General features: G+C 27.3%; 2 protein-coding genes across 3 annotated transcripts; one reads left to right on the top strand and one right to left on the bottom strand.

Annotated features, from left to right (window-relative positions):
• The first annotated feature begins 292 nt into the window (after positions 1-292).
• Positions 293-2955, top strand: LOC112599123. The gene is made up of 2 exons (XM_025345882.1): positions 293-363; positions 2133-2955. Exons 1-2 carry the CDS (start codon positions 310-312, stop codon positions 2709-2711), a joined length of 633 nt encoding a protein of 210 aa, XP_025201667.1. The 5' UTR covers positions 293-309; the 3' UTR covers positions 2712-2955.
• Positions 2956-9950: 6995 nt separating this feature from the next.
• Positions 9951-12960, bottom strand: LOC112599081. 2 transcript variants are annotated; one of them, XM_025345803.1, is made up of 4 exons: positions 12813-12960; positions 12618-12749; positions 12402-12474; positions 9951-10515 (listed from the first exon to the last, which is right to left on the bottom strand). In XM_025345803.1, exons 2-4 carry the CDS (start codon positions 12726-12728, stop codon positions 10088-10090), a joined length of 612 nt encoding a protein of 203 aa, XP_025201588.1. In that variant the 5' UTR covers positions 12729-12749; positions 12813-12960; the 3' UTR covers positions 9951-10087. The 2 variants fall into 2 exon arrangements, with proteins under 2 accessions (XP_025201588.1, XP_025201589.1); XM_025345804.1 differs by lacking the exon at positions 12813-12960 and having other exon boundaries at positions 12618-12809.
• Positions 12961-13548: the final 588 nt, after the last annotated feature.

Raw genomic sequence — 13548 nt, 5'->3', positions numbered from 1 at the left:
ACCGGTATCTGTGGTAATATAAATTATATTATTTTGTATATTGCACATTTCTTTTGCTGTGTTTATGAGATACGAACAAAATATCCTAAACAAGGAAATCTCTATGAAGGTTATTGACGCTTGACATGCGTATAACGCATAAGCGCGGGTTCACCAAATATTTTATAAACAATACATTTTTTTTCAAATTAAATAGGTGTAAACGTCAGGTAGGTAATCAAAAAAAGTTTTATACAGACGAATATGATATAGTCGACGTTTAAATATCCTGTTGAATCACGAATGTGATATACTGATATGTGAATAGCCATGAAAATGTACATGATGTTCGCACTCTGCGGTTTGATGATACCTCTTTTACCCGTGAGTACTACTGCACAATAATATAAATAATCATATTTACGTAAGTTTATCTATTTATTTCCAACAAATTCAATAAATATCGTACTAGTCATGACTCTTTTTTAGAATGGGCATTATTTTAATTTTAATAGTACCACAACAAAAAAAAACCAGCATATATTTTTTACAAACCACTAAATTTATAAAATTAAATATCTGTATGTTGCATAAAAAAGTAAGGTATAGGTAGTAATATATTATGTTGTATGATAGTATATTATCTACTTTTTACATTTTTACAATTTATCATAAATATCAAATAATCATTGCAGTAAACTTCATCAAGTAGATGCTGTTATTTATTCTTTAGTTGCAACTTAGGTTATTAAAACTCATTTAAAAGGCCACCACACAATGCCATCATAACGAGTATTGACGAGTTTTCAACAATAGTTCAACGATAAGAATGTAATATAAATAATAATTTCAAGACGTTTTATTGTTTCAAAGTCCACTTCCTGTGCCATACACGCGCAGACTGACTGTAAACCAATACAGTATAAAATATTATACATATATAATATATTTTTATAGCAAATTTATAATAATCACTAAATTGATTAAAAACTAGATTTTAATATATAACGTATACATTGTTAATTTTAAACATTAGATTTTATTAGATTTCACTATAGTTAAAAGCAGTAAAAAGTAATTTAATTGATACCTTAAAGTTTAAGTTTGAAATGTTGTCTCTAAAATTTACATATTTTTGTAAAATGCTTAAAACATTTATATAGTTAATAAAATAAAACGCAAAAACTAACAAAATGTATTCCAAAAAATAGTATCTTCATACTGATCACTGAGTTTTATATACCGATACATAATATTCGTCAATAATTAGCTTAAAATAATTGAATTTTTGCAATTACTATTTACTATACATTTGCCCATTACGTAGTACGTAATAATGAAATTAAAAAAAAAAAGTTTTAAGTAGTGATCCGCAACTAAGTTTTCAGGTCTATTGCATTTATGGTTTTAAAATGTTGTCCATAAGTCTTTCCAATTTTTTTATTTGCATTTTTCCATGCAGGATATAATTATAATTTATAAATATACCTACTTTTTAAAATCAAAAGCCTAAAACTAATAATTCTTATATGAATCCACAATTTTCGACCACTTAAAAAAAAAAAAAAACTTATCTATAGTAGCGAGTGTTCTGATGCCACCACCACCACTAATCTAACTTAACCACCGCCTATTGATGAAGGCATCAGAACCCCTCTTTTACACTACTATCTATAAATTCATCAAGATCTGTTATGTCAGGGACTACTTTTAATTACTTATTTTTTTTTAATTTTCAACACAAAAATGTTGAATATAGGTAATTGACTAACAAAAATAATAATTGGATATAACATTTTGGACTTACATTTTATGTTTGGTCAAAACAACCTAAATAACTGTGTTAAATATCGGTGTAGTGGCTTACGTGCTTATAGTCTTAGAAGGTAAGCCCACGGGCAAATGCATTTGATTTGTCACGAATAATTTTATTAATGTAAAAATTATTTAATACATTTATACAAATATGCAGGAACATATTTCAATTGAATATCTGGATCGAATTTTTAAACAATCTGTTTAATCTGTTTAAACATGCTGTTTAAAATAATAAAATTATAGGTATTATTATTGTATTAGCATTATAATAAAACAATTGTTAAAGTAAGCGGGTTTTCTCAACTTTTTTTTTCTTTTTTCGGACGACGCTGCAGCGCCAATGCAACTGTTGTTTAGACATCTTGATCAAGTCGTTTTTCGAGACGTTCAATCCTAGCGTGGAAACAGGTCCTGGACGGTTAATCAGCCGGCACCGGTACGACGATGGCTTCATGCCCGACTATCCCGCAGCGGTTATCGGTCATGACGGTGAGTGGGTTAAGCCGCCCAATGACGATGATGACAACGGTAGCGTGCCGACAGACGATTACGTGGACGATGGTGCAGATGGTGATACCGACGGTGATGACGCGAGCTCAGGAAGGGGTACAAGTAGTGGCAAGGGTGCTGGTGGTACGAATGGCGTTAGTGGCGGACGTCGGTTGGGATATTCTATTCAGCAACATAAATCCGACGCGGCCATAGTTGCAGCCGCTGCTTCGGGTTCCGGCTCAGCGACGTGGCCCGACGACTATCCGCCGTTTTCGGATTTCATCGTCAGTTTGCTCAAAACGGTTCAACTGACGCCCCGTGCAACGCTGAAAAGGTCCAAAAGTAAATCTAGCGAAGCCCGATCCACGAAGACGACGACTGTGCTGCCGGAACGTCACGACAGCATCCAGAGAACGTGGTAACAAAATTCGGCGACGGATGTGGGTGAGCATAACACGAGGGGTCAAACCGTATTGAAATTGGTTTTATAAACCTTTCTTCGAGTAACATAGTTCATAATGTAATATGCGATAGATGATAAAGTTATATTATGTTATATACTAATGAGTCGCGCGAGTTTACAAAAAAATGTACACACTTCCTCCTTCCTGCAACCCTCGCAAACGTCAAAGTTTCAATGATATAATAATACACCAATATATTATACCCGTAATTTTTAATTATTTAAGATTTATTATGTATACGTAAAATGGTTGTATGAAAATTTTCATATTAACGTACGTTTTAGTTTAATGTACAAGACGGTAATTTTACGTAACATATTATATTATAATATTATGAATGATTTAGTTAAAACAAAAAGATTATGTTAATTTCTAAGTGCAATATTCTATTGTGTAAACGTATTAAAATAATAGGATTATAGTTGTTTTGCTGCTGTAGTCGATTTACAACGTGAATGAAACTTTAACATTTATCCAACATTTTAAAATTATATTCAAGTTCCAACTCTGAGGTTTGTACGTATATATAGATTGTGTAAAGTGGCAAAAATTAATGCTGTTTATGTATATTAATTTAATTTTTGGCTTAAAGGCCGAGATAAAATTATGAATATTTTATACTTGTAATGGACAAGTTGTGCTGATTTGCACGGACTACTGGCACGTTTACTATATTATGTTGTTTATGTTAAAATATTCGAGAGAAAAAACAATCAACATCCCAGTGTTTGTTCGATACGTTATACTATATTATAATATACCACGATGCACATTTAATTTAAGTCAGTATATTATTATTATATGTACACGCTCGTGTATGTATAATTGTCACGTTGTTATTATAGTTTTTAGTTTTTTATATTAACTCGGCATGTGATTGTTTCTTTTTTTTAATTATTTACAATTGTAATATTATATTTCGTATACATTACTTAGCTTATTCATATTACCTCACTGTTTAAAAATAAAACGTAATCGAGAAATGACCCGAATTTAAGTGTTTTTGAACTTTTCCTTTATTTATTTTTCTAAATGAGAATTACATATTATATCTTTTTTTCTTTTTTTTTTTTTTTTTTTTTTTTTTTTTTTTTTTTTTTTTTTTTTTTATTAAGAAAAATAATTTACAATCTTTATATATTATATCTAAGTTCAAAATTAACACCCATGATTTTAATGAATAACCCATGAATATTAAGCGATTTTTTTTTTAAGTTTCAACTCGATAATAGCGAAAACTTGGAAGCACCAAAATTTATTTTTCACTTGTTATAAATATAAAATAATATTGTAAATATTTATTGAGTCTTAGTAATAGTATACTTTAAATGAATGGTTAAATAGGTAGAACATCAGTAATATAAAATAAATATATGGAGACGGATGGATGATAAAAACCCTAATCCAGAATTAAAACAATAATATCGTGATGGTACGAACTTTTATTGAAGCTTTTTATACCATTTCAGTCGTTCTTGTTTTAGATATATTATAAGTTAGGTTAGGGTTTATATTATGCAATAAAAATATAATAAAATAAACAATTAATTCACCAACATTTATCTAACCAAATATCATGGGTAAGAGAAGCTTCTTAAAATTATAAAACAGATTAAATAAAATTCATTTTTTGGTAAACCAAATCATTTTTATTAATTTTTCTTTTTAATAAATTAATAAAAATTTTACATTTTTTCGTCAAAATCACTAATTTTATCAAATTAAAATACGACATTTAACTTTTTACAATTCTTTCATTTGAAATTTAAATACACCATAATATTATACTTATTGCCTATAACAAAAAAAAAATCGTGTTTATAATGAAAAAGTGAAGACATGCTAAATAAAAATATAGATTTTTCATATTATTAATATGAGAGGATTCGTAAAGATTAGTAACCAGTTGTAAACCATCTGTAAAGGACCGTATCAAAAATACATTCTATAATATACCTAAATTCAAAGGTTAAATATGTTATATACTTGTACTAGCTTAATTACCCGGCTTCGCCCGTGAGTAGTTTGTGCTTTCTCAAAATGACTGTAATGACGAATAAAATTAAGTTGTGAATAATAGATCTCGTAGGAGTATTTGGTACAACTTTGTGAAAAAAAAAATGTTAAATACTGTCGTCACAAAACAAGAATATAAAAAAAACCAGTTCGTTTTAAATAAATAGGAACAAAAATACAATCCCCCTCCTCTTCTCCACAGACAAAAAAATGAAAAATTGGGCGACGTGATGACACTCAGGAACGGTGCATATTAGTTGCCTCCCAAAATATACGAATTGCCTCCCATCCTTATCGTAAATAAAAAGGTTAATTTACACTAGTTGCCTTCGATGACCAGGTAGTTCATAATTATATACGAGTTGCCTCCCATATAAAATTAAATAGTGGTTCATAAACTTCACTAAACAGTTCCACATAAATAGGCAACTATGTAGTGTGTGTCCCTCAGGAAGTACTTTGAATAACTCTGTGAAAAAAAAATTCGAAAAATGTTAATAGTATTGTCATAAAATGGGAACGTAAAAAAGGTCTGTTCTTTTATATATATATATATAAGGATATAAACAGACAAACACGATTGATTATAGTAGCAATAGGACCTCGCCGCCTCAGTAACATCGCCGATTTCAAATAATATACAAAAAATAAAACTCGTCAACTCAATATTAACTGTAATAATATGTTTATTAACATACCTATTTATTATATTATATTATGAATTACGATATACCTTTAAGTATAAATAGCATATATAAAAATATAAAATTCCAATGTTCGAAGTTCTACACGATAATAAATGGTGAGATTCTAAGGCATTTTTAATAAATTATAACATTATTATATATTTATATCGTACTATCAGCAGTCTCTAGAAAAAAAATTCAATTGATAAGTTACATATTATTACAATAATGTTGAAATGCAAAAAAATAAAATGAATAATTTTTTAATATAGGTACTATATACTTAAAAATAAATTTTTGTAACGTTATAAGTTATAATGAAACTGATTAGTACATCGAACAATAAATTAGTGCAATAACGCAATAATAAAACATTATGATATTTTAATTATTTACCATATTTGATATTATTATGCAAAGGTGTTTGTTGAGAAATTCTGTTTTACTGAAAACACCGTATGGAAGTATGATATTTTATATTATATGATATTATATTGTGGCAAAATGAAGAAAACTCCATGAGTCATGAAATTTGTATGACCCTTAATAGTTATATAGATTATTCAATGAGCGTTTTAATCGAATATTATATAATATCGTTATCGATAAATTTCCACGTTATTTACATTTTTTTTTTTTTAACAACTGTTCCAGGAAACACTAATCGACATAAAGTGTAATTTTATATAAGCGTATATTCCTAACATTAATTAGTATGATTATAACATAAAAATATACTATGTTCATTGCAAACATACACTACACGTGGCTATACTTTTCTGTGGTTAGGCTAAAAAGTATTATCCATTTAAAATGAACACTTATAATGCTTGATAATGTATACAATGCGCGAAATAATTAAAAGGTCATAATCTAAAGCCTAATATTTGTTGTGTGATTTAAAAATATTAACTATCTTATAGGTTAAAAATAATTTTAAAATTTTTACTCTTTGACCTTTATGAGTAAAATATTAATTAAGTATGAAAACATGATGTAACTACTCGTACATACCTATATTAAAATATAAAACAAATTTTTGGTTAATATATGTTAATAAATACAATTTTCGTTGGAAAATTCAATGAGCATATAGTATCATATACATACATAAATATATTATTATATATATATATATATATTATTGACACACTTATCTCCCCTTTCCATCCAATTATTTTGGTAAAAGATTTTGATAGATTCGGAAATCCCTCAAAACTTTTCAATTGTAAATGGTGTGTTCCTATTATAAAATATTAAAGTTTAAAAAAATCAAATTGAGAGTGTCTTTAATGAGTGACTACTAATGGTATCACTAATAACCAGGTTCTAATACTATTCGGATAATCCGGATATCCAAATACGAATAATATAACGGGTAAAATCCGAATTATCCGTATAGTCCGGATATTTTATACTTACGGCTTACTTATAAAGAATTTAAATATTCGTCATTTAATTTATAGGTTTTAGACTGTATTTGATTTAAGTTAGTAAAGCTAAAAATTAAAAAAAAAATAATGTAGCCATATAGATACGTTTTTTGGCCAACATAGCAAAGAGAGAAACAATGGTTATCAATCGCAAAACATTTGAGTGTTAAAGAAACAAAAATTTAAGTAAAAGTGAAAAAAAATATAATAATTTTGTGATTAACCAATTGTATTGGCTAAACATTTTTTAAACAATACCACATACAAAAGTTTAATATCAACGATTATGGGCTTTATGAGTATTGATTATGTACTTTATGTGATAAAAAAGTAATCTGTGTAATATAAAATATAATATAATGTGTAAATACTTTTATTATATCTGCTTGTTTTTCGTATTAAGTCACTATTATTTTCACCCTTAATCAATTAAATTATATAATTTACTTTTTTTGGATTCCCAGTTATATTGAGATACACGATAATGAGTTTATAGACAACCTGACCAAATCTACATCTAATTTAATCTGCCCTTCGTCTCTTAATCAATTACTCCAGTCTGATTTAACCCTTTTTGTAAAACGTTACATCTCTAATCTATCGTTCTCATACTGGAATAACTTACTTGCAGACTTCGCTTTGAGATATAGTCATTATTACTCCCACTATCCTCAAAAAAAACTTGATTTAAAAATTTAAACTTACATAGAACATATGTAGTTCAATTTAAAAGTTAATATATAAAACACAATTTATTACTGAGTCGCTCACTCAAACACTTAAACATTGCTTAAATTATTCACCATTCTATACACTTCATTTAAATGAATATACAAGTATCTGTAACCTCCCTTATATTTTATTTGCTGCTCTGTTCTACTGGCTAAAAAGCTAATTTCAATTAACTAACTATAAGAAACACTTGATATTTCTTTCAATCTCCACTCTATTATAAATATTGAATCCGTAACTACCATAAAAATTGTAATCATTTTTGTTTTGGAATAAAATAATTTGGCTTTATCATATAATATACTTATAATTTATTTATTTTGTATTTAATTATTTTATAACTGTTGAAGTATCTTAATCTGTAAACTAGCAGCTAATAATTATAATCATAAAAATATATATATATATTATTTATACTACACACAATTGTTAATTTTCGATTGAGCATGTTCCGATGAAGCGATTGTAAAAACGAATACGATTAAAAGTTAACTGATTATACCTATTTTATCAAACAGTACGATTTTTCAATTTTAGAACTCGTGTAAAATCCACTAAATTTTGACCAGTAAAATAAACGTGTTAAATTCACTAATTTTATTTTTTCACAAATTTTATACTTAAATTTGATACAATACACGTTTTCTTTCCAAATTTCCAGTTCGATGCCAGTTGTAAGCTTAAATGTTTGATTTTTTGATTATTGCTGTGTAGATTATGTTAATTGATAATAATATATTAATTAAGTTGACGTTCTGTTCTGATAAAATATATTAATAGTAAGTAATAATTACTACATTTTCCCAACTTTATATAAACATAGAACATCAATAGATCGGTCACATTCGTTTAATTAACAAAGGCTTAAAAGGTATCCAATAAGCTGATTGCTTATGGCGAAGCGTTTTGTAGAAAATTTTCAATAACACTTAAAACAATATTATTTTAATACCAAAAACTCTCATTTTATCATTATCATTCAAACGTATGTGTTTTAGTTTTTAAATAAATTTTAAAATTTATTCTACCATATAAATCATATAAATTAATTTTAAGAATCCTACATAAATTTACTGCTAAAAAAATAAAACTTTTTGCACCAAAATTATTATTATATAGTTTATAATAATTTTTTCTTTGTATTCATTAGAGCCGTTTGATATTGTATTATGTCTGTATATAGATACAATGCAATTATTACATTTTTTTTTTTTAAAGAGGCTTTTGACGTTATAAACTATTAATTCTTGATACACATAATATAAACTTAAATATTTTATAAAACTCTATTGCATATTGATATTACATATATTAACCTCAATAACCGTTCGTTTACTTTAGTAATAAATATGCTCAAGTTAAATACAATTAAGCCATATAAGTACACAATATCATAATAGTATACCGTCCTATTACTTCTTACAGTTATTATTAATTATTTTTAATTGATAAACTTAAACCGATCAAAGATCGTTGTATTACAATACATCATATATACAAAAAAACATGTTAATGTTTTTCTATATTTATATAGATATTTATTCGATAGCAGCTTAAAAAAATATAGGTAAGAACTTATTAATTAATATTCAATTTAAACGGAGAAAAGTAATAGATTATTTACATACATGATACATCACTCGTTAAACTGTTAATTATTTTAATACGTTTAATGTTTTAAAATAATAATCTTATAATCTTATTGTTTCTGTGTATGGAGAATAGAGATATTAAAGAAAATTAGAATTTTGAATATTGTATTCATATAATATACAACTAAAATAAATTTTTTTCCTATAATTTCTTATTAAGAAAAATTCATATTGATATTAATTCCAAACAAAGTTTTTGATGAGTAATATGACCAGGTGTGTAATTATAAAGAATAATACCTTTATATCATAATAAATTATTATAAATAATTGATCTAATTAGTTTATTCATTCATAATTATCATATATCCCTGATCTCGTGATATAATGAGACTTAGTGCGTAAATTAATACATTAGATTGAATAATAGTGTTTTGAAGGATATTTAATTTTGTTTTCGTATTCTGATAATCTGAAAAATGTGATTATATCAAATAATAACATTGTGATTTATGAATGTTACGTACATACAAATTTATAATACACATTAATATATATTGTTCGTTAGGTTAATGGTATAGTTATTTTAAAATTTTAGTGTAACCTAATTCGATTCTGATTAGAATGCATAGATATGATGTTTATAATTATATGATTTATGCTATATATACTGATATGCTTATTAATTTAACAATATTCAAAAAATATACACACAAAAAAAAAAAAATCGATGTAAAATTAAATAATTAATGCAACTATTTTATTTATATAAAATAAAATCATCCAAAATCATCCTGGTGAGAGGCAGACGATGGTATTTTTTTAGGAATCAGTGGTAAATTCGGATCCGAACGGATTCAAAAAGCCGTCATTCGTCAACGCTTAACAGTAAATTCCGTCGTACCATAATGAGTATTAGGTCTGATAAACGACTGAAATACGTGTCCGCCAGGCCCATCGATGACGACCTTTCGTATTTTCTTCGGGACCAATCCGCCGAATAGCTGCTGTTTCTGCCTTCCGATGGCCGAGACACTTCCGCAATCGCGGTAATGTTCGTTATTGCGGTGTAGCAGTTTGGATTTTATTGGCGACCAGTAATACGGAGACATCGGGATTATGACGTTTTTATAAGGGAGGAGACCACGGTTATAATTGTATCGGGGCATCGCTACGGTGGCGGTCGTTGCGATTGAAGCCGAAGCAGCGGGCAACTGCGTAAGTGATGGAAGAGAGCCGCCGATGCCATTACCAATCAGGCCAATATTCCGATACTGTTGACGTCCTTGGTGATAAGCGCCTGCTACGTTTCAAAAAAACATAACAATTATGTATCAAAATATTTGTAAATTCGCTTTGTACATAATTTTTTAATTATTATGTATCGGTTACTTATATCAATAAATTATTGTTAATCTGTTAGTATTTGATTTGTTTGATTATAAAAAAAAAAGTAATAAGATATATTGGGAATATCACGTTGTTTCGTGACTACCTCATGAAATATATATTAAAAACATAATTTTAGATACTAAGTGTAACCATTTCAGGATTTAATTTAATTTAAATGATTTAATATATCTAAGATAACACGGAAATATACACAGCTTTACCTTGCACTATATCATATTAATATAATAATATATAACATAACCATAATTTACCAATGTGTATTGATTGATTAATGTACCTAATATGTATATAGCTTTAATGTATATACATATATAAGTATGTATGTATATTATGTTAACTATATTATGGTTATTATATACTCAATACATATATTATTTAGTTATGTTTTACTTCGAGTATCGAAGATATGTCCAATGCTATCACTATATTTATCAAAATTTGCAAAATATTAAGCAACAGTCACAAAACCTTATAGGTAGACAAGTATAAGTCAGTAAGTATTATACATATTACATTATTTCTTTTATCATTTTAATTGTAATAACTTTATATTATATGGTCACTAAGTTTCTGACTAGTAACTATTATAATAATAGTAATTAGTAAGAAACACAATACTGCAAGAATGAAGTGAATCGTAAAAAGATTTTAGACCATATATCACCGTTGATGTACAATAATTATTGTTATCAGATATTTGAATAGGTACAACTTGTTGATTTTCAAAACATCCAGTTCACGAGCCCTCACCGATTGAAAATCCGTCATCATAAAATGGGTCAATGTTTAATGAATGAAATTTGATACCTTCTTCTAATTATTAGAGGAATCTAATATAAATACAGTGTTGTATTTGTCCTGAATCATATTATATAAGAATTATTAGATAGGTGTATATTAGATGGTTGAATGAGAGCCACTCCTTTAAGTGAATCTTTGGATGGAGAAAAAAGTGTTACTTCACAAATGAAAAAAATTCAGGAGTCGTTTATTTGGGCAAATGACTTACAATAATATACTTTATACAGCCGAGTAAAACATACGTATATCATTTGGGCAGGAAATTAACTATTGTTTTAGAGAATTTATCTTTACATTTGTTGTATATGCTTACCTAAAATCTTAAGCATCGGATTAAATTAAGAGAATTCAATACCTACGTGTAAAAATAAAAGTAAATAATATAGACTTTAAAAAATGAACCCAAATAAAATTGTACGTTTAACTTTAATTGTGAAACCCAAAAACGAAATTATTTATACCGATTAGAATATTGAATAGGAAATTAATAACAAACATTAAGCATAGAAAAAAATAAGTATAGAATATATTTTAATCTATTAAACGGTGAACAAATTGTGTACGAAAACACTATATTTCTACATTACTTAATAGGTTCTATAAAAATTACGTATGAACAGTTTTATTATACTCAAAAAAATAGTACTTATAATTTTGTTTTGTAAATTAAGAAATAAATATGGTAATAATAATAATATGTTCAGCTAATGTTAAATGGTTATGTCATTGTGTGATTCCAAAAATTATAAAATAAATATATTAAACATATTATTATATGTTCATAAAAAATTTTCCCAGTGAAGTGTTATTTTGGGTCATTTTCATCTAAATAAAAATTCAAATATCCAACAAGCCCAAACTTAGGAATATCTAATTCAAATTACTATTATTTGACAGTAAATATAATAGGTTAGTATGTTAAATAAAAGTTTATCGAAACAAATAATACAATTTTGGAAATTCAATTTTACTTACCGGTGCCGTATAAGCAACCTCTGTCTATTCGATGGTGATGAGGACCGTAGTAGCGCCCGCTAATGATATTTGCCTGATATAAGTACATAACGAAATTAAAATTAATCATGTAACACGTCTGCATATATATATACGTACCACGGTTTTAAATCAAATATACGTAGATCATAAAATTAAAGATTATTTCATAACTATAATCATTGCACGGCCACTTACCTGAACGGTACGATCGACTACGCCACAGCAGCAGACCAATAAGAAGATCAACGTCGCGTGATGAAAATTCATCTTCATTCTTCTGATACTTAAAAAATGTTCTCGGTCCATCAGTGAAGAACTCTCCGACAACTGTAATATATAATAATATATTTTATATAAATACACACGTAATACTAATAAAATAATATCAACTTAATTCCAAACACTTCTTTATACTATTAAATCGTATTGATACATATAGGTTACACATGCGTGGTACTTATGCGAGCTGAACTTCATACGACAGCCATATTTATATAATATTATATTGTGTATCCCGGGTACACGACTCGTTCATGAGACATATTACTATGTATTATTATTATTGATCGGATCGGATTCGCGTCAAATTATCACAACACGCAATTATAAATATGCACACGGCCGTTTGACGTTTTTCGGGATTTGTGCGGTGTATATACATATTTAATAATATTATCATAAAATAGCTTCAACAACAATATGAACATGTCATACACACGAGAGTTCGAAGGTCAGAAGAGAATAGCTCAAGAATTTGGCGCGATTGTTTTCGGATGCATGACGTTGTAATACAAATTATTATAATACAAGGTGTTTTGTGTACTCAAGAACGGAGATGTATTAATAGATGTTATAATTCTAACATATTAGACCGAGATAATTGTACCAAAAAAGACTATAAATCTACTTATATTATCTAGTCATATAGTTAGATATTTTTACTTATATTTTGATGCAACATGTCACAAAACACGATGATTTCAATTTTCAATATTTTTTTTTCATATTATACCTAACCTTACTGGGTGATTTATCAAGCACGTGCATTGTTCAACTTTCTTATATCCTGTAGGTTTCAAATTCGAATAAAAAAGTCATTCAATTTGACTTTAAAAATCTAAAGCGG

The sequence above is a fragment of the Melanaphis sacchari genome, unplaced genomic scaffold, assembly GCF_002803265.2.
Source record: "Melanaphis sacchari strain LSU unplaced genomic scaffold, SCAv2.0 Contig4_pilon_pilon, whole genome shotgun sequence".
NCBI lineage: Eukaryota > Metazoa > Arthropoda > Insecta > Hemiptera > Aphididae > Melanaphis > Melanaphis sacchari.
Note: the sequence above shows the minus strand (reverse complement) of the source record. Positions and strands in the feature narration are given on the sequence as shown.